This window comes from Neolamprologus multifasciatus, chromosome 7, assembly GCF_963576455.1.
Source record: "Neolamprologus multifasciatus chromosome 7, fNeoMul1.2, whole genome shotgun sequence".
NCBI lineage: Eukaryota > Metazoa > Chordata > Actinopteri > Cichliformes > Cichlidae > Neolamprologus > Neolamprologus multifasciatus.
In genome coordinates, this window is record NC_140445.1 from 30,734,252 (window position 1) to 30,756,591 (window position 22,340).

Here is a 22,340-nt window from a genome sequence, read left to right on the forward strand (position 1 = left end):
CCAGACTTCATACATATCATCACACCACTGTGTTATATCGCTAGATTCATCAGTGGTCATTTCACAACAAGGAATGCACATACTTGCTCCCAACCCTTTACTGACTCTTTGTCATCAACAGGTTTCAATTATTACAAATTAAGCAAGTGAGTGTTAAAAAAAGGAGGATTTAATCCATGAAACTTCCTCTTCCCCTGTTCATAAAATTGAATTTCTTTCATTTAGTGTCAACTAAAAACACCTTAAATTCAGAGAATGACCGCATCCACCGTTTCACTTCACATTACGTCAGTACACTTTATCAAGAGCGAATTATCAAAATGAGAACAGAAACAACACATGAAAATGCATCTGCATATCTCTAAATGGTTGGTGAATTGTTTTGTTTCCCATGGCCTTGTGTGCATTGTTTCCTCACGCTCCCTTCAGACAGAGGTGAGCTCATACACTCACAGCAATTAAAGCACTGGACCAGTAACTGTGATAAGAACAATTTCAGATTGCTCAATATTCAGTTCATGGTATGAAACTGCATCTGCTGTGCTGTAATTGCCCTTTGGGGATGATGCTGAACTCCAGGCAAGTGAAAACACAGATATTTTCATGCAGACTCGGAAACACACACAGAGACAGATACGCAGATATGCAATTAAATGCTGGTATGCATATAAATCAATATTCACAAATATCACTGCACACATACATTCTTTTGCTTCATAATTACTAAGCCTACCATGCATACAAATGTCAAGAAATCTCTAGAACATGCATGTGTGTATATGCAAAAGCAGCAAACACATAAATTATTGCTTATATTGATAGACTAAGGTGGTTAGTATTGGCAATATGCTGAAATAACCTTTTGCATATCTGCAAACACCATGTCCACCTACAAATACATGCAGCATTCAAACACCAGACATAGTGAAAAACAAGAACTGGACAAAAGATGAATAACCACCATGTTAAATACATAAATTCAGAGAAACTGATGGAATAAATGCAGCAGTCGAAGCAGAAAGAAAAGAGGCAGACCTATTTTTTTCTTTCTTTAATCTTCATCTGCTTGAGCAAAACAGATTAGCCTTTCATTCATTTATTTATTCCACATGTGTGCTGCATCCTCTCTCTGCCACTCATTCTTCTCCCACCTCACTTTTGGTCAAGCGTCTGTCTTTTTCCTTTCAGTTTTTATCCCTCCTTTCTTCTCCTCGCTCCTCCTAATTTTTTTTCCAGCTTACGTACCGTATTGTTCCCGTCTTGCCATCAGTCCTTTTCCACCTCTCTCCATCTGTTCATCCAATGTGTGTGTATGTTTGCCAAAAGTCTCTCTCATCTAGCAAGCACTTAGATGGATCAATAGTGAGGCACGAGTTGTATTTGTGTGTGCGTACTTTTTAGTTTTGATTTTGGAACATAAATCTGTTTACACAGTCATGCGGTATTTCGGGAGGGGTCAAAAAGCAAGTCCTTGGTAATTTTAAGGTTGGAGTCTTGATTTAAGGTTTGGGTAGTGCTAGGCAAGAAGTAGTAGGGTTAAGGATATGCTCTAAAGGATTTAATGTAATCTCTTTGGAAGTGATAGAAACATGAAGTCACAATTCACATGCACTGCTCATAGTGAGCGTATTTGATTTTTCTGTACATTTTTTATGCATATGGTGCGTAACTAGACTATTGTATTTTCATGAATAACATTATCATGGCAAAGAAAAAGCAGATTGGCACTGAATAAGAACTTACTGATGTGCACATCATGAAAGCGAAAAAGTGCTTCTGAACTTTCTCCATCTTCTCTTTATTTCCATTGTTTCCCTTTTTATGTCCAAATTTCCACCTTTGTGTTTACTTTTCACCTTTCCCTCCCACTCTACCATTAGTTTCTATTTCCAGCTTCCGCAATCTCTTTTTTCCCCCTTTCACCCGCTCGTTCATCGACATATGCACCCTTCCACCCATGCATTAAGCCACCTGTCTAACCATCCGTCCCTCAAGCCATCTATTTGTATCTATAGGTACACATGATAAATGTGTAGACCTTGTTTGGGAAAAACATCCCATCTAAAGGACACTGCCACAGACAGATCATTTATCAAACCCCATCATTCTAACACTCAAGCACATAGACCCACAAACTGCAGGTTCAGTGCCATCACATATAAAAGTCACCATCATTAGGTTGTGCTGTCAAAATACATTACAGCTGGATCAAAACCTTTACATATACTCAAAAACATTTTGCACAGGGAGATAGAGTGGCATGGTCTCACACTGTGCAAACTCTTAGCATTTTATTAATTTGAACTAAAAAAATTTATTTAATAATTGAATATGACAGTTACATGTATTTCCCACAAGAGAAGCCTAAAGATTCTGTAAAGGGGGGGTGGGGGGGGGGGGTGGACAAGTTAAAAGAGGGCATATGAGTCATCCAAGAGAGAGGTCTTATCTTGTGTCTCTTTCCAAGATTGCAGTTGGAATATTTCAGCATTTTCTATTTGTAGTCCTTTAGATGTCTTACTGTGTAAGGGTGAAATGAAGATGAATGGGGCCACTGCCCTCTCTCTGCCTCTATTGATTTCTATATCACTGTGTCAGTCTGGCCTGTCACACACATATCTATCTGCTCTGACTTAGCATGATGCACGCATGTCACGCACTGACCTCATCTCAGGGGGTCTTGCTTCTCATGGTCAATATAGTTCTAATTAAATGAACATGACAGACACCAAATGAAGTCAACAAAGCCATGTTAAGGATTTGGAAAAAAATATATATACCTGTATTATTGTTATTGTCCAGCAGAGACCACAAAAATAGCAAGGATTTTCAAATAGTCCTTTTGAGACTAACCATGTAGCAAGTATATATTTTAAAGCACTCATTTATGAATAAATGAAACTAGCAGAAATATAAAAACAGTCAGACACATCATCATACTTACCTGTATTGTATGGATCCCTCTTGATAAAATGACTTATTTGTTCCTGGGCACTTTTTGTGGTGTGGTAAGGTTCATTGTCATGACTGGGGAGACTGCTGCCATTGGAAAGTCTCTCCAAGTTCTCAGTCATGCTTCCCAGATTAGACTGAGTCTAGAAAAACTGAAGACTGTGAGGTTTGTTTTACAAGGTGGGGCAACTCAGAGCACAGAGCGTCTGAAGATTGGGTAGCCTTGGCTCATTGGCATGTTTCTCCTAAGCAGTTTTTTTGAAGTATGGTAAGGTTTGCCGTCTTGTTAAGGGAGACTGCAGCCATTGGGGAGTGCCTTAGCAATACAGGTAATGCTTTATCAGCTGTGATTTTTATATGATAGTATGTTTCAAAATAACATCACACCATGTGGTTCTAATAAGAAGGTAGCCATTGTTGAGCAGCAGTTGAACAAAGCTAAGCATTAATACTTTGTTATCTTATAATTAATCATTTTAATCAGTCCTTGGTTCTTTCCCCCCTTTTAGAATTCACGTTGTGAAACACTGCATCCTAATATAATTAATGCTATTTGTCATTTGTCTCATGGTTTTGATAATTTGAGAAATCAAAACATTATTTAATGGATGTCTGACTTCCTGTTCCGCACATGACAAAGCAAAACATTCAAAGCTTTAAAAATAGTTGTTTGGCGCAAATCTCACATCTAAATAACTCCTCTTCTGAGCTCATTCAGTTCATCCAATGACAAGTCTGTGTAAAACGGTAAAGCATGTCAGCTAATTCAAGGTTGAGGGTTCAATGCTTGGTTTTGCTCACCAGCATACTAAAATGGCCTAAGCAGGGAAACTTACCATGAATTCTCTGTATGAGTGGAGAAATATAACACTTATTGCAAAAGTGCTATGTAAATGCTGTTCATAATACACGGACAATAACCCCTTTTTCCAATATAAGACCATGATGTTCTATTTACTGTCTTAATGTGTGTATAAGGTGTGACATGTCACAGCATCTACATAAGGATGTGTGCATCTTTAAAAAAGGGCAAGCTTTCATTTGATCAGCATTCAGAAAGGCAGGATTATGAGCTGATAAAGACATTCTGGAAATGTGACTTGAGCTTTTAAGAGTTTCTACAGTAGAGGAGTAGGAGAAAGATGAACTCTGATTTTAGGTTTTATGACATGTTCATGTTTCACATCCTTAACACGCTGGCAGATAGCATAAAACAGTGCTAATACAGAGCCAACTCCACCTCCTGTGTTGTTCAAATTACCACACGCTTTTTAAGGGTGTAAGGTCTAGTCCGGGATTTTCGATTGGCTGGGGGGGGGGGGGGGGTTAGCTTCCTTTTACAGTAATTGCTGCTATGGTGATTGGGGCTTCAAAGAGAGAAATACTGTCTGAGAAATTACCCCTGGACCTAGTGTTCGTGTCCGTGTGTATGTGTTCGCAAATGGGAGGAGAGTGCGGCGGAAAAATGGGAGCTGTCAGTCAACCTAATGAGACCAACCTTCTGAATGCACACACACACACATACACACAGAGCGCCATCGGGCCAGTGGAAGTGCCATATAATTGGGTTTCCTTTCCAGGACAAGAGACATGCTCACTGGATTAGATCTGACCACCGACGCCAATTCCCTCCATGTCTCCTTCTTTCTGCTTTTTCTTCTCTCTTTTGCATCCTCTTTTCTCAACCTCTTCATTTTTTCCCCTGGTTTTTCTGTCTGGTATTTCTCCTTTCTCCTTACTGGTCAGCATGTCTTATTGTCCTTTCCAGGTCAGCCTACAACCTGTAGCTTTATCAGAAATGGTCTTGCAGATAATGTGTACAACAAAATATGATATCTAAGCATGCATTATCACAATCATACGAGTTACAATTACAACTGTATTATTATACAGAGCCCGCCATGATCACTGGAGTCCTTTGGAGCTCCTCTGTTTCTTTTTATTTCCACTTCCACTTCACAATGAATTTGTACCTGTGCACGTTAAGATGAGAGTAACCTCTATTGATTCTACATGGAAAGTATTGTTTGTCGTTTTTGCAACACCGAACAAAGTACTAGACAAGACAAGAGCAATGTGGGGCAAAACAATTAAAGAGAACACAAGAAAAAGGAGGCATGAAACAAAATAAATGAGATGGGCAGAGAAGAGGAAAAGCAAAGGGTCACTTACTTTCCTTGTACTTTCTTATGCAATCCCTAAGGAATGTTCACAGCTCGTCTCTCTGCCTCTCCCATTGTCTGGGTTTTTGTAGAAGTTTATTGTGTGTGTCTTTGTGCATGTGTTATAACAGACTGAGACTGACACAGTATTCACAAGCTGCTGTGAATAAAGTTAGAACAAAGAAGCAGAAAATATAGAGTGCATACTATATTAGTGTTCATTTCTGTCTGTACTACTAATGTAAAGCTTGTCATGCATTCCAGTTTTATAGATTGACAAGAAATTAGATGTGTACTTTATTGATCCTTACACAATACAGTCTATCCAGTTAAGTTTATCACAAGATTATTGCTCAGCAGTAATAATGTTGTATTATTTGGTTTCTAGAGTAACCTGGGACCAAACTAAACAGAAGCTCCAATACCAGCACATTAGTCTAAGACAGAGTCCCCTGACCTTTTTTTAAAACAACTTATGACCACCATACCAGGCATTCTCACAATTATCCATTTAGTTATTTGTAGACACCGCGGTCAGTGTGATACAGTACTTGAACAGGTTTTTTTTTTTTTTAATTTCAGGACTTATTGTCTGATGCTTAAATTATATTTTTGTTAGGAGAATATATTTTTCTTGTAAGAAGCTGTTACATTGTTGCAGACCCCGCTCATGTTAAATACAACTTGATTTAGCTTATTAATCAATTAGTCAGTGTTGCTTAATCAGTTATCTACCTGTACCACTTTTATTTATGGTGCTTAACTAGCTTGCCACCTACCAGGTTCGTTAACTTGCTAGGCTGGTTGGTAAACTTATTTTGTGAAAAGCAGGGTCAGTGTTAGCAGAAATCAAAAGTAACCAGAGGGTAGTGCTCTCTCTTCCTTTGATCTCCACTGAGATATGTGGGTTATTTTGCTTTGCTTTGTTTTGGAGGAGTTTCTGCTGAGAAATGTCCTAAGAATGTAAATGCTGCTTCAAACACAGTTCATTCACTTTGAAACGTGCCAGTAACAATCAGTAGACACGACCCACCTTGGGAAGATGGTGTTAGCGGCAATTAAAGATGAGGTTTGGTTACCGTTGTTTTCTTGTAGCGTCAGCAAGTATCTTCAAACAGCCATGTTTGCATATGCTGTGTACAAACAAAAGACACATGTGTTTATTCATTAAACAAGAAACTGTAGTAATATTTTAGTAATTACCTCCAAAATAGTCCATTCTGTGGTTAGTCTATTATGGTTGAATTATTATCATATTATATCTCAGGGTTAGTGAATATTTACTCTGTCTTAATGAGACATGATTATGGCAAGATAAATATATAGGTTTTTGGAGTGGCATTTTGTGTATGTGTGTGTGTGTGTGTGTGTGTGTGTGTGTGTGTGTGTGTGTGTGTGTGTGTGTGTGTGTGTGTACCTGCTTGCCTGTCTGTCAGTGTGTAGAACTGCACATACAAATGTGTGGGCACACTTTTACATACAATTTAAATGAACACTACACAATTTTAATGAGCGGTAAACAAGTCTGATGAACAGCTTTGAACAGCTCTATTTACAACAGATCAGCCCTGAAGACACATGTGAAACACATATCCTCCACACACACGCAAACACATGCACCCAAACACACACATACACACGTACATTTACACTAACAACATTAAAACCACTGACAGGTGAGGTGAATCGCAATGTTTATCTCCTTACAAGGCAGTATTGTGCTGGGAAACCTTGGCTGCTGGCATGTGGATGTTATGGGACATGCACCAACACATAACAGACTTAACATACCCTCCAGTGCACCCCACTGCACAGCAAACAGTGGTCAAGGACGGTTCAAAGAGCACAATAAAGAGACTAATTTCTATGCATAAAGATTCACGAGGTACTTTGCATTGACCATTTATGGTTAAATGTGGCCATTTAAAGGGCCGATCCAGATATGCATATTTCCAGGTGGACTGCCATAAAAGGAACACTGTGTGCAAGTGTGTATGAAAAAAATTGACTTTTTTTGTTCAAATAACTGTTAGTCTTTTCTGCTTGCGCACACTTTTAGTATGGATTATGCTCAGTTTTTTTAAGTAAGTCTGTAGGATCACAGAGACCTACATAGGTCCAGACAGGTGATTTTAATCAGTTTGGCTGATCACTGAACCTTCACCACCACATGGCACATCACACAGATTTGGTCTTGCAGTGTGAATGATCTGATAGTGTTTTTTGGCAGCAATAGCAAAAGCCCTTTCCAAAGTGAATCGCCTTGCATCTATCCTCAGCCCCTCCTCGCCACCTTCTTTTACTACGCGATATTAAGTGCTGCTTTCACTGCTCCCTGTTAGCCACTTGGCAACATGGCAACACATCCATCTCTCTGGAAATGTTTATTTGCAAGCTGTTTACTCCATTTACTCCTCCTCACATAGACATACGGTATATGTAGTTCATACACATGCTGATGTACGCATCCATCGGTTCCGGTTCAGCCTCGCAAACACAAACAATAATGCAACAGACGTGTGCAGACATGACAATAAATACACGAATACAAAGAAACGCAAACACAATTGTACAAAGGCATATTTGCCTAAACTGGTGTATGTGTGCTTTCCCATATTGAATGTAAGCACCGACACACACACAGGAAAAATATAGAGAGATAGGGATAAAAAAATAAAAGCCCAACAACACATACACACATAGTCAAACAGATGTGAGCAGATTAACATAGACATCACTATCCAAACATACACATACAGATTGCAGTCACTAAGGAATGCTGATAGAAGCAATGGCTGGATATGCTGGTTGGACAACATCTAAACAATGGAAGTTTTAGCCTCAAAGCCAGCGCAGACGTCTTTTAACCGATCCATATGCACACACAATATACACTGGAGTCTAACCACACGCACAAATGATGTTGTTATTGCATTCCACTAATGAAATTAAGCCTATAAATGTAGCGCTTGGTTAGGCAGATAAAGACTAAGCTTCCTTCCAAACAGAGAGCGAGGGTGCGAGAGCTGAAAAATACATTGCCTCAGTTCAAGGCAATGTGGAAAACAGAGGGGTCAACTTTACATAGAGCGTGAGCGATGAGAGACGGCTTACAGGAATAAAGAGAAAGCAGTGATGCTGGGGTTGTTTCAGTGGGTTATTTGTCAGATTGACTGCAGGTTTTCATATCCTGGAGGAGTGGAGAAGTAAAGGGGAAACTCCAGGCTGAGGCTTGGCTATGACTGTTAGTGGGTGAAAATTATATGGTGGCTGTGAGGGAGTTTTGATCAAATCACAAGACTCTTCGGAGCAGCTGCTAGTAATATTTCGAATTTTATTATTATCACTATTATTATTTACTCCCCTACTTTATTTTGACTGTCATCGTCATCTGTTTTAGATTATTTGTTAACGAATCAAAGCTAAAGAGAAAAATCACATAGTTTGTAAACATCCATCCATTGCTGGTTATGCTGTGCCTTAGTGCGTTCACAGGTGTTTTCAGTTTTGTTTTGTTCTGTTTTTCTTTCTTCTTCATAAAAGAAGCAGTTTAGAAAACTTGGCTAAGCTGTTGCCTTGTTGTTATCCTCTCCGTTCATCTGACTGCTGACTTTTTTTGTCGTTTGCTCGATATTTTCACTCTTCACTTTAGTGAAATTGCTGCATTCCCAAACATCAGTAATTAACATGGTGTCAAAACCTAGAAACAATAGCCAGAGATGCTAATGAAGAACCTAAATTACTTGAGTGGAATTAACAGTGAGCTGTGAGTTTATGGTGAAAAGAAAGGAAAAAAAAACATTTGAATGTTTTTTTTTTCCTTGCTGCTGCAGGTGTTGATGACATTCATGTAAATGTCTGTGTAATTGCAGTCTTTTCTGACATTACTGGAATTCTCACCTAGATAAACATTACCATAAATATAATTTAGAAGATAGCAAGGTGGGCATCAGTAGAACGTGTTGTAGTTTGTGTTGCAGAGTTGGAATTATCAAGATTACATGATTGCATCACCAATCATTTATCAAGTACTGGACTATATTTGTGTTCTCCAGCAGGTCAGCTGCCTGTCAGGGTCTGTAAAATCTCTTTTCTGACAAGTTTTATTAACTTATCTAGCCAGCACAGGTTACATGAAATGTACAATCATTGTCCTTAGCAGGCCTTAAAATAATGTAAATGCAACCTGAGATGAACAATAATATGGGACATATTACACAGTATGCTTATTTTTTAACACTAAGTCAAAGATGGAGAACAATGTGTAGAAAAACTAAGTGCCCCCATGGTTCAGTAGCTTCTGAAATCACTTTTAGCAGCAATAACTTGAAATGACTTGAAATATTCATTGTCTATATGACTTTTTCAGTCTCTCACACCATTGTGGAGGTATTTCAGTCCATGCTTCAGTTATTTCTGTTCACTGAGCTTTGCAGGCATTCGTTTGCACACAGCTCTCTTAAGGTTCCACCACATTTCAATTACTTTAAGATCTGGGCTTTGACTGGGCACTTGCAACACCTTGATTATTTTCTTTTTCGATCATTCTGTTGTAGATTTGTCCTTGGGATCATCAAGTTTTAGCTGTGAGACAGATGGTCTCACTCTACAGTACTTTGGTATACAGAGGGGTTTATGGGCAACAAATGGCTACAATGTGCCCAGGTCTTTTGCCTGCAAAACAAGCATCAATCATCAGTCTTCCACCACTGTGCTTGACAGTTGGTATGAGATGTTTGTGTTGACATGCTATGTACGGTGTTCTGTGCATTATGACCATTGTTCCAGAACTCTTGTGGTTTATTCAGATGCAGTTTTGCAATGTTAAGCTGTCCTGTCTTGTTCTTTTTAGAGAGGAGAGTTTTTTTCTGGCAACTTTCCAAACATGTCAGTCTTTTCCTAATTGTACTATCGTAAACTTTAACGTGTCACATGCACATTTGGCTTACAGAGACTGAGATCTAGTGCGTGGGTTTTTGACATTTTTTTCTGAGGATTGCACAGTGTGATCTTTGGGTGAATTTGGTGGGACGTCCACTCCAGGGAAAATTGGCAACGGTCTTGAATGTTGTGAACTTTTGGATAATCTTTCACACTCCAGAATGTTGGGCTTTTTTGGTCAGCGATCCTTCCAAGATTGATTGGCAGCTATCATTGCTTTTCCAAAATCAGTGCTGATGTCTTTCCTTCTTGGCGTTGTGTCAAAAAACACTGGAATGTTTCAGACCAGCAAACAGCCAACTCCTCTGCTTCTATGTCCCAATAGATAAAACTTTAAGATTCAAATTGAATGCACTTTCTTCTTATCATATGTATATTCCTGTTCATTATTTTTCAGTATGTACATTCATTATATTGTTCTTTAGATGAAATTGTATCTACTTGTTAAATTAGAAATTACAAGTAACCTATCCAGTATCCCATTATTCTAAACTTGTGTGTGTGTGTCCATCTGCAGGTGCACAAGTGTTTATATGTCTCTTGCACAAGGCAACAGGCACGTCAATAAATCATTTATTATGACTTCAGGAGAAACAAAAAGAGGCAGCACCCTCCCTCCACCTAGTTTTCCTTCAGTCCTTCACACACACACACATACACACACAGCACTAACCGTAAATTACAGAGGAGCAGCAAATCATTCTCTCATACACTCCTCTGTAACTCAAACATTTAGTTAATTCTCTGTTTCGCTCTGCAAATTAAAGTGTGCGCAAAAAGGCTTTCAAATGTTGGCATGCATAATATTGTGTCATAAAATTATGTAGCATTGATGCCAATGTTTTCTGGTATAATCATCAATTATGCAGCTGGTATTTTACATGTGTGTCTGACAGTTGGTATGCATGGAGCGTTGTGGCTGCAAGGCCATCAAGGTCCAATCAATTCAATAATGTAAAACAACACAGGGATAAAACAATACACTTGACCTATGCATAGAATAATGATGAATGATGTGTTATCAATAAATGATCACTGCAGAAACACTGTATTCAGTAAGGCACAGCTGAGGATTCCATAAAACAAGCTCAAGCTTGGATTGCTATACAGAGATCATAATTTATGGGTAGAGCTGTGGGTATATTGGCAGCTGATCCAGACCAAAAGTTAAATTGGGACCTCGAAAGTGTCTTTTTTAGCCGAGAATTTTCATAATTCATAATCTTGGAACTTTTCATATCCCCAGGGCCATTGAGACCATATTTATCAATAAGGATATTTGATAACAACTTTAATATACTGCAAAAATAAAACAGGCAAGACACACCCTACTGTAACCCAGGGAAACCACATGTGCTGTGATCCAGACTGACTGCATGCTCTTTTCCGTTTGATGTTTAGGTGGAGCTATCTGACACTACATCCCATAACATCACTGATGCCTACGCTGGGAAGGAGTACATCATCCAGGTAAAGATTTCATACTAACTAGCACAGAAAAATGAAGGTTAAAAAAGGTTATTTCAAGATCAGCTCAATACTTTATGTAAATATTGGGTTCAGTATTATGTACAATCTACTGAAATCGCATTAATTTTACACTTTTACTATTAATTTTGAATGTTAAGCTGTCAGACAGGAGGAAAAGAGGGAGACTAGAGAGAAGATTAATGTAGTGAAGAGGATATGTAGAGGGTCAGTGTGACAGTGGAGGATAGGAATAGGTTTAGATGGAGGCAGGTCATCTGTTGTGGAGGGTTATTGTAGGGTCTTCACAATATAAAGTGCCTTGAGGCAACTGTTGCTGTGAGTTGATGCTAAATAATTAAAACTGAATCGAATACTTCTGTTATCCCTGTGTTCATCAGGTGGCTGCCAAGGACACAGAAATTGGAACATGGAGTGACTGGAGTGTTGCTGTCCATGCTACACCCTGGATTGAAGAACCCGTGCCAGTTGTTTCCACAACTGAAGTGGAATTTCATACTGGTATAACGATGGCTGGTGATAAATATCCTCGTCAAGGAGGATGAATGCAGCACATAACCTTAAATCGTAGGGGTAGCAGGGTGACACATCATGCTAACAGTTCGCCATCTTAACTCTATTTCCTAACTCTATATTTTCAATGGCAGTTTTTTCATGACACCACCCTCTAGTGGTGCAATATTGTATATAACATTACAGAACAAAACAACTGGTAAGTTATAGCCCCAATTTCAGTCAGAGGGAGACTCGTTTTTATCATGCAGATCTTTCTTGGTTGGAGGCTGTTCAGTGCGTAAATGTAGTTTAACACACGTTTTCAAAATACATGAGTCATTGTTCCATGAAAAGATCAATAACAGGGGACAATGAAACATAATGAAACCCAAAGAGAAGTCTACAAATGTGCTGGCAGCTCAGTGTGATAGTCCTTTGAGCTAATGCCCTGATGTCAGGTTGTTAATGACAACGTTGCTTAGCAGGTTTAATATTTCCCACATTCAGCAGCTTACTCTAATGAGCTACACCACAGGCATGACTAAAAGGATAGAGGGATAAAATAAAAATAATAGCAAGTAAAACATAGTGGGCTCAGTAGTATGTTAACATGTTAAGATGGCTCATGTGTAGTTGTGAAGTGAACAGAGGTTAACACTAAACGAAAAAAATCTAAAATGCTGTTTTTTGGGGTTTTTTTTTAAATGAGATTGTAGTCTGTTGGCTGGAGGAATCATTGTGATAGCATAATATAGTATTCCAATAACATTCTCGACATTGTTCCTCTTGCCTGTGGCTTTCACAGTAAATTTTCTGAAGCATTTAGGTATGCAATTAATTTTGGTTAATAACTTTCTTAATGATTAAACAGAGTACACTATAAGCATTTGATAGCTCTGAATTTTTATTACAGTCTAAGCTATAAGACCCATCTGCCTCGAGACAAATCGACACACATCAACCTGAGCCCTTCCTTTTAAAAAAAAACAAAACAAAAAAAACTGCTTTTATGTTGTCAAACAAAATGTCAACTTTTGGCAGATCATATATATTAAAAAATTCATTATGGATATTGGATTTTGTGTGTGTGTGCATGTGTGTGTTGACTGAACACTATACTCAGTGACTGACAAAAACAGTCTCTGGGAATTATTTACTTGGCACCACTTGAGCATATAGCAAAGACAAAGGACGACTCACTTGTGAAATTAATATCTTCAAAGCTTTCTGAAGACCTTCAGCAAGACACCTATTCAAGGCTCAAATACTTGTCTGTGCACCATCTTCACATCACACTGATGGAGGAAAGAAGAAATGGTTGAATGAAAAAAAGAAATGGATATAAAGCAGACAAGGATTTGGACGATTTCCATTTTAGTCTTGCAGATGTAGGGAGTATTTACTCACGAGATGAATGTTCAGTCAGGACCACTACAGGACATTAATTTACGTTTGGTGGTATGGTTCAGTGACACTCTCCTTATGACCTCACTGCCCTACCACAGAACACAAAAAGCGTGAAGCAAAAATTAGCAGAACAAAAAATTAGAGCAGAACATGACAGCTGATATGACAGATACAGCATTAAATGCAGGGCTGGTGTGAAGGTGGGTTGCAAAGTAGCTTATATTTGTGCAGCACCTGTGGGCACACTAAAGCAGCTTAAATTGCAAGTGGGCAAATTTATCAATACCCTATATTAATGTCAAAGGACACACTATTAGTATACATCTATGTTACAGCAACAGTACTTTTAATCTTTTGAAGTTAGCAAAAAAAAGATTATTTTTAAATGTCATGCAGAGGAAAAATTGTATATAACTGGAATATTACATTGTCTGTGGACCCTCTAAGCTGAAGTAGCTAGGGCAGAAATATGTCCTTAGTAGGTCTACTGGCAATGTGTACATCTGCAGTATTAAATTATGCAACTTAAAAGAACATAACGTGAAAGCACTCGGGCTGATGAGGAAGCTTCTATTATCGATATGTTACATCTTGAAACTAACCACCAAGATCAACTTTAAACTGTGCGTACTGTATCAGACAGGCAAGCATGGACATTGATGCAGGTCTACAAAATGTGTTAGATTATTCAATAATATGAAAATATATTACTAGCCCTAGAAAGTTCATTACAAAGCTGATAAAATATTAATTAAAAAAACAACTCACAGATTGTAGCAAAAAAAATGTAAGGTTGCTATTTCCACAATTGTATGTAGTATAATATAAGTAGGATAGTATGATACTACTATTATTATTATTATTAGTAGTAGTAGTAGTAGTAGTAGTATTAGCATTACAACTATATAACTCAGTAGAAAGTGACTTAGTTCTTACAAAATATGTAGAAAAATGGACACAGCTTCCTCAAAGCGCCTCAAACTTGCATTCTTTGAATGACCAGCAGGGGATATCTGCTTGCAAGAAAGATGTCTGACTTTACGATTTATGATTGAATAACCCTATTGCTCACTTGATCGCAGTAACATTTTCCTGGTGAGTTTATGGTCTTAATCACTAGTTTCAATTCTTATTTAATACTGCATGATATTCATTTTCTAATTTATGGTCCCATTAAAAGGTATAAAGATGATAAAGTAGGGAGTGCTTCAAAGCAAGCCAGGTTTGACTCTGACTTCTTGCTACTCTGTGAGCATGATGGGCTCTTAGTTTCTAACTCAGATACAACCTTTGTTATAACAGATTTCCAAAAACAGACAACAGCCTACATGCTACCTACATGCTTCCGTGATTTAAAGAGTCACTTAAAAGTCAAGAGTTTTTGTCCATATAATCTATGGTTCTTCTACAACGCCTCTTTTTCATCAAGAGTAGTAAATTGATTGTTTCCCTGGGTTAAACTGCTATTTGACATAAAAAGACTGTCCTTGAGATAACCCTCACATAATGCTGCTCCTCGTCATCTTTAATCCAGTGTAAGCAAATGAGATGTGTGATCATTAGCAAGCTGTATTATTAGATTGAACAGGCAATGATAGTAGTATTGATCATCTCAGCTAACTCTGAGGCAGAAGGCAAATGAACATATTCCTAAAATGTCAAACTATTCACTTAATGCTCCACATGAGGAAAGCTCTGAATTTATGATATATTAATTTAGTTTACTGTAATTTATTACAGAGCACTCACACCAACACACTACAGAAACTTTCATTTTGTTCCCCCGAGTTTTCTAAACCATAGTGCTAATGGTTTGGTGGATGTTGTTGCATTACTGGGTTTATGTGTATTTATGCATTTGTATTTGTCTGTTTAAAACATTTTTAATGTGGGTTTACCATTATTTTCTTTCACTCACTTCTGAAGCCAATAATTTGACGCTAATTTCTCTAAGGGGCAAAGTCTGTCTGTCTGTGTTTCTCTTTGTCTTTCTGAAAGTCTGTTAAAACGTAATGGTTTTACGGTAGAATACTGACTCCTCTTGGCAAAGAGTAGCACTGCACAATCATCGTCACATTCAGCACTAAATGAGCTCACACATACCTGGCAACACACAAACACTAATGCTGAAAGACACACTCACAACATGCAGCCTCCTCCAATACTCTGTGAGCCACAAACACATCAGCACAAACACACCCACACACACAAAGAGTCCTTCAGTTTGATAATCTGTAGTGTATACACAGACGCACACACATATAAACACTCAGTCAGTACACAGTGTATTATTCTTGGTCTCGTGGAGACGGAGAACAGGAGGTTATTGGGATTCTCCTCATGCTCCTTCTCGATCCAGCTGCCGCTTCTCTGCTTCCCTTCCCTCTCCCCTTGTCCTGTTTCTCTTCCCCTATCCTTCTCCATCTTGCCTCTAGCTCTCTTTTTTCTCTCCATTTCTTTTCCTTCCCTTCTCACTTCTCTCATATTTTCACTCATATTAATTTCTAGCTTTTCTTTCTGGCCTTTTTCTACTTTCCTTTACAAATGTTACTTACTCGATCACTAATTACATTCAGGTTTGGCTGTCATTCCAGCTGATCTGTGATCTGTACACTGTTCTTTGTTTGCTTGTTTGTAAAAACCGTAACAGATTATATAAATAATGAGTTATATAGTCTTTTTTGGACACTTTTTTGTAAACTTGCCTCTGTACACCATAAACACTGGATTTAAAAGCAAGCAAACAAGAGATGATTGAAGTTCAGACTTGAATCATTTTTCTATAAAGTGCTCCCTATTCAGAGACTCAAAAGTAATTGGACTGTTCACTGAACAGGAGTTTAATAGCCAGGTGAGGTCTGTTTCCTTGTCATTTCATGATAAATCAAATGTATAATTAATGTGAAGTGATGACTTTGTGAGGTTGCATTCAAATTTGGTATGCATTCTTAAAAGAATGAATGCACTGGCGAGCTCAGGATTACCAAAAAGGCCTGAAAAAAACACAGAAATCAAGTGGATGATCACAGAATTCTTTCCATGGTTAAGATTTATAAATGTTAACAAAGAGGGTTTACAACAATGTGCAAACCACTGGTTACACTCAGGAACAGAGAAGCCAGATTAGGCCAGAAAATGTCTGAAAGAGCCTGCACAGTTTTGGAAAAGAAAAAAAATGTATGAATAAGGAAAAAAACAGCATGTGCCTGAATGGCAGCCAATGGAAAATGCTAGTATTTACTGATGATGTGGCTGCTGATAGAAGTAATACGATGTAATGTCCAGGCCAAGAGACTCTGCTCAGATTCAGAAATGCTCAAATACTGTGGAACTGATTGTATGGTGCTCCACAGTGCAAATGGATAATGATGCAAAGTATGCTGCAAAACAAAAACAAAACAAAAAACAAAGTTGAATAGTAGTCCAGAACAGCAGAATGGGACTACTGAAGTAGAACCATGCAATGAGGCAATAAGGAAACAGAGACAATATCTGATTCCTGTCTATGATTCGTAAACACACACACACACAAAATAAAATGTAGCCAAGGCCTGCTACTCTTAGCTGACCAACTTGTTAACATCTTCACACTCACCAATATTTTCTAGCTGCTCAGCCGAATAGTAAATCAACAGACTTCCTGTGACTTATTGATTGTCTTGCTCGGAGTCTTAACAGGCAGTTACACATTCTCCTTTTCTTCTCCACTGTCTGTGTACCACATTTTCCTGTTCTCCTTTGTAACACCCCACCTCTCCCCCCAACAACAGAAAGTCACCTATACATCATGCAAAAGTAGCTGCCAGTTGAACCTAAGTGGCTGTTCTGTTTCCCGGCATTGTCACAGAGCAGCTTTGAATCAGAAGGATAGCATGGGGGGCAGGCAAGAGACATTTAAGGATCCCATCCTCTGTGACTGGGCCATTGCTTAGCGACTGCATTCCAAGAAGAGCGGATTAGCCGAGGCATTGCATCTAAGATATAAGTTGGTGCCTCACCCAGCGTGTGAGACAGAAACTGGACACTGTCTGGCACTGAATATTAGTTTGTGTATTTCATGTCTGGGGCTATTTATAAATGTATGGCTTCTGTTTCTTGCCTTATAGTAGAACAGGATTATCTATTAAAAGGCAACCAGGCTGAACCCTGCATAAATGCTATAAGATCCTCTTCTTCTGTATACCCACTCTAAAAAGCACTACAGTTTGTGTAAACTTATAGTAAACATTGCTAAGGTGAAGCAGAGTGTCAAAGCCAACAGATAGTGTTGCATAATCTGTTCGAAAGCGATCCCAATGTAAATATAAAAAACATATGACATAAGTTCTTTACAATAATATCAAATCACAGCTGCTTTGCCATTCCAAACTGTTTCGAGGATTCATAATTTAGATTCATAATTTATGCCACCTTGTTTTCCACTCTGCTGAAATGACTTCATTGACCCACAAATACAGCAGCAAGGGGGACAAAAAAGCCCAATCTAATCTCCAAAACAGAAACTCTACACTTCTGGATGATAACAGACACCGCTTTCATGTGTGCATTTTGGATTAGGATATCCTAGCGCCTCACACATCAACAGCATTTGCATAAACAGGCAGCGTGCTTGGAGTTCAAGTCGTTCAGCAATTTTCTCATCTCATTAGCTTTTTGTCCTCCTCGTCTTTCTGCTTTTCTTAGCCTCTTCCTCCATTCTTCATCACATCACTGTCTCATCTGTTATGTTTACCTGTCCTCACCTAGCTTGTTACATCAGCATACACCCCATGACTGTATTTCCTTGTCACCGGCACATTATTTTCTGCATAATTTTTATTTTCTCTGTCACTCCAAAGCACAATGTTTTGCTCCAGGCAGGAAATATTGCACTGAGCTGCTGAACATGGTAAATGCGTCCTACCTACCCCCCCCCCCCCCCCCCCCCCCCCCCCCCCCCCTTCGTCTCTCTCTTGCCATTTCACACCTGGTTGCTTCCCTCTAATATCTCCCAACTCCCATCGCAGTACTATACAACAGTCATTAATTGCAAGAAGAGGGAAATCATATTCTCTCTTCGCTAAAAAAAGAATGAGTGCAAACGTTGTGCACCAGTTAATATCTACTGTGCTGCCTGCAGCTGTAGCAGAGGTCCCGTTTTCTAAAGCATTAAACTGTGATATTTTTATTTGTCGAGCAATGAAAAACTGAAGCACTAAAAAATGCTTAAGCACATAGTGATTTTCAGCATATTTATGTTTGCCACAAGATGTTAAGTGCCTCGCTCACTCTTGTACGCTTGAGCGTAATTGGATTAGCTGAAAATATACAAGAGTATCATAACTTTTTAATGCTTCCGTAATTGAATATACACTTTTTGCACTCACCAGACTGTACAAGTCTTTTAAGAAAATTGCGTGCCGATTGTATTAAAATTCACTTGCTTCTGCTACTAAGCTGCTGAGGCCTTTTTTTCTATCTGTCTTTCTCTTTTTTTTCTTTTTTTTTTAATCTTTACTGATTTGTTATTCTGAAATGAGAAGCTATTCAAAGTATTAGTCAAGCCCCGGTGCAGTCAAAAGAGTTTTTGTGAATCCAGTTGTTCTACGGCTTTGGATTACAGTTGGGTATAAATGGATAGATTTTCTAGCTGTGCAATTGACTATTATCAGCAATATATTAACTACCTTATTGCACATTTCCTTCATTTTTCACTCTTTCTATCCACCTCCTGCTGTATTCCCCGCCTGCTTTACCTCAGGGTTTTTTACCTTGCCGTCTGTTTCCGTGCCAGTTTCTCCATATTTCATCTATATACTTTGTTCCCCGTCCTTTCTTTGCCCCGTTTCCCTGCGGCTTTAGCATGGAGGGGATTTTTTTTTATTCCAGCTCACTTCATAACTGCCTTGACAAGTTCTATATTGATTGCTTGTGCAGATTACAATTGATTTTGCTCTTCACTGTATTTTCCTTTCTGCTTGGTTCTTCCTGGTGTGATGAGCACTTTTCAGCATCCATTCATCAGCATGTCATTTTTTAATGTTTTTCACACGTAGGGACAGAAGTATTGTGCACTGTGTTAGCCCAATAAAATGAATAAAGAAACACACAGAGAAATGAAAAAATCACCAAGAATTCCAGTTGTTAATTAAAATATGTTCCTAAGGTTTATTGTGTCTTCTGATAAAATTTCTACAGACACTAAGACCTCCCCCATGCCATGCTCCAACGCACCACAGAAGGCTGAACCTCCAGTGGGAGGAGCTGCCACGGTCATCACATTTTTCTCCCGTTTGCTGTTAGGAATGCTGCTGCTGCTGCTTATGTGGTGAGCGACAACACCCGGATACACACACACATACACATATATACACATCACTTATGTATATACATATACATAGATACACCATGTAGACTCCTTAGTCTACATGATCCAGTTTTCAAATTGATTAGTAACTCAATCGCTCACTCATGTATTGGCAGGTCGATGCATGTCTGTTTATGTGTTTATATGACATATATTTATATGTTCTGTTTACATGAGCATGTTTAATGGACCAGGAGCTGTAACATCTGTGTAGTTTAACTCTTTAAATCTTGTTGAAATAGTAACGGTAAAGGTTTAGATTTCTTATTCTTCTTTTGCCTTGAGGCGACTGTTGTTGTGATTTGGCGCTATATAAATAACATTGAATTGAATTGAACTGAGTTTTGGCTTCCCCGTTTAGGGGTTACCACAGCAGATAATCTCCCTATCCATAGTACTTTTTTGTCACACCAACCCTCAGCTTGTCCTGCTTCACTACATCCATGAATGTTTGCTATAGTCTTCCTCATCTTCTCCCACCTGCCGTTCCATAGTCAACATTCTTTCTCCAGTATATCCGCTATCGCTCCTCTACACATGTCCAAATCATCTCATCCTTGCCTTTCTAACTTTGGCTCCAAACGGCTCGACCTGAGCTGTCCTTTTGATGAATTCATATTTTATCTAAATGCTGAAAAATAAATCTAAAATTAATGAAACCATGTGTAGAAGTTGTATTTTTTTCTTTTCACTTTAATCAAAAGATTAGTGACAGCTTTATACCAATAACACTTTAACAAACATACATTAAACATGGACACTTCTCCAGCTGAACACCCGCTGCAAGTGGAGTGGTTGAATACAACCACTTTCATGCCAGTTCCCCTCCCATGCAGCCTGTATGTGCAGGTCCAAATGGGAATCTGTTCTAATTTGTTTTAGAGTTACAGGCACACTCCATTTCAAAAGATGTCAACTATCTTGTGTATCTGTTGACAACCATGTCAACAGATACACACCAAAGGATTAATAACTCTATAACAACAAAGGGAAGCAGAAAGGGTGGCAGACAAATTAGACGGCACAATTAGAAAATACTCTGGAAATATGAAGAGAATTATTGCAAATTATAGGAAATTATTATTATACGATTATATAGTATTGTGTAAAAGTCTTAAACAACTTAATTCCTATAGGAATTGGAAGCTGGTGATGCAATTCATTGAAACGTGCAAACACACATGAAAATACAAAATGTATAAGGAAACAAAAGTTTGTACAATTGTAATGAACATTTCAAGTTGCTTTATTCTTTAACAAAGCTTGAGTTATTTTAGGCAATGTTTCTTCTAATTTCTTTAAGTAGTTTTGAAGTAGTCTAGTTATCCAGGCTCCTTGAATGACATTTAAAGCTCTTCTTTTGATGTTGGCTACAAATGAGGTAATAAAAAGTGCTTTGAGTACTTATGCAATGCTTTTCTACTCCAACTAAGTACCATACCATTTATCAGGTCTGAGCTCTGGGAAGGCCAATCAATGACTGATAGTTTTCAGTTATGTATTGTTCTATCCACGTATGCCAGTATTGATAGATCAACTGAAGTGTCTGATTCATCTGTCAGATCCTGTGTCAGGTCTTTACTTGAATTTTTCCTATTAGTTGAGGACATGACTTTCACACACTGTTCATATGGTCTAGGTAACTTTTTAGGGCTGCCAAGTTTCTTGCACTCAACTTGTCAAGTTTCCTCAAATTTCTTAAGGATGCAGTACACACCTTGTGAGGATATATCAAGTTTTCAGCTAATAGCTCTTTGGGAATCACTTTGTTGGTGCAGAAACATTATTTTGTGCCTTTAAAACTGTTATTATAATGGCCCATAACTATAATTTTTTATTAACTCAACTAAACTATCAAACTAACAAATTTCCCACATGTGGGACAAATACAGGTTATCTTATCTTATCTTAAAGAATTAGGAACAGGTTTTATGGTTTTATGACAGTCAGCTTTACTGCTAGTAACAAAAGACGTAATGGTACAATTTAAAGTTGGTTCTTTACTAAGTTGTCTGGAGACACAACATTGGTTCATCCGTATTAGGTACCTTTTTTATGCTTGAATGGTTCATAGATTAGTGTTAAGTGTGGAAAAAAAAACCTCTGAAAATGACATTGGCTGCTTTTTTCACTCATTCTCATTCCAATCCTTGTATCAGACTAAAAATAAGGGGAAAAGCACCCATGTCCAAAGAAAATTTTGAAAAGAGCTTCAGAAAGCCTGGAGAACAATTTTGTGAGTGTTTTGTTTTGTTTATTTTTTAAATACACAAAAGTCAGTCTCCCTGGAGACCATGTGAAGAAATGAGGGCTGGCTCAAGTCAAATAGTTTGAGTCCCAACATCTTTGGTTTCTTACACAAAAGCTGTTAGAAGCCCCTTATCATGTTTTAGATGGTTGAGTTGATGGCAGCTCAACGAAAGCACAGTCTTGTGCAGTGTTTAAAAAATGAAAAGCAGCTAGTAACATTACGAGCTGATGCTGTTACTGCTATTAAGGATTAATCCCTTGTGTTACATTATATCATAACTTACTAAGGAAATTAACTC

At 38.2% G+C, this 22,340-nt stretch overlaps 1 protein-coding gene across 7 annotated transcripts in view; it reads left to right on the plus strand.

The window, feature by feature from the left end:
• Window positions 1-22,340, plus strand: part of cntfr (ciliary neurotrophic factor receptor) — a 223,666-nt gene that overhangs the window by 199,185 nt on the left and 2,141 nt on the right. For all 7 annotated transcript variants that reach the window (XM_085169227.1, XM_085169225.1, XM_085169226.1 and 4 more), the window contains 3 exons: window positions 11,457-11,525; window positions 11,924-12,044; window positions 19,623-19,752. In XM_085169227.1, coding sequence (XP_085025353.1) covers window positions 11,457-11,525; window positions 11,924-12,044; window positions 19,623-19,752 — 320 coding nt within the window. The remainder of the gene's footprint in view (window positions 1-11,456; window positions 11,526-11,923; window positions 12,045-19,622; window positions 19,753-22,340) is intronic.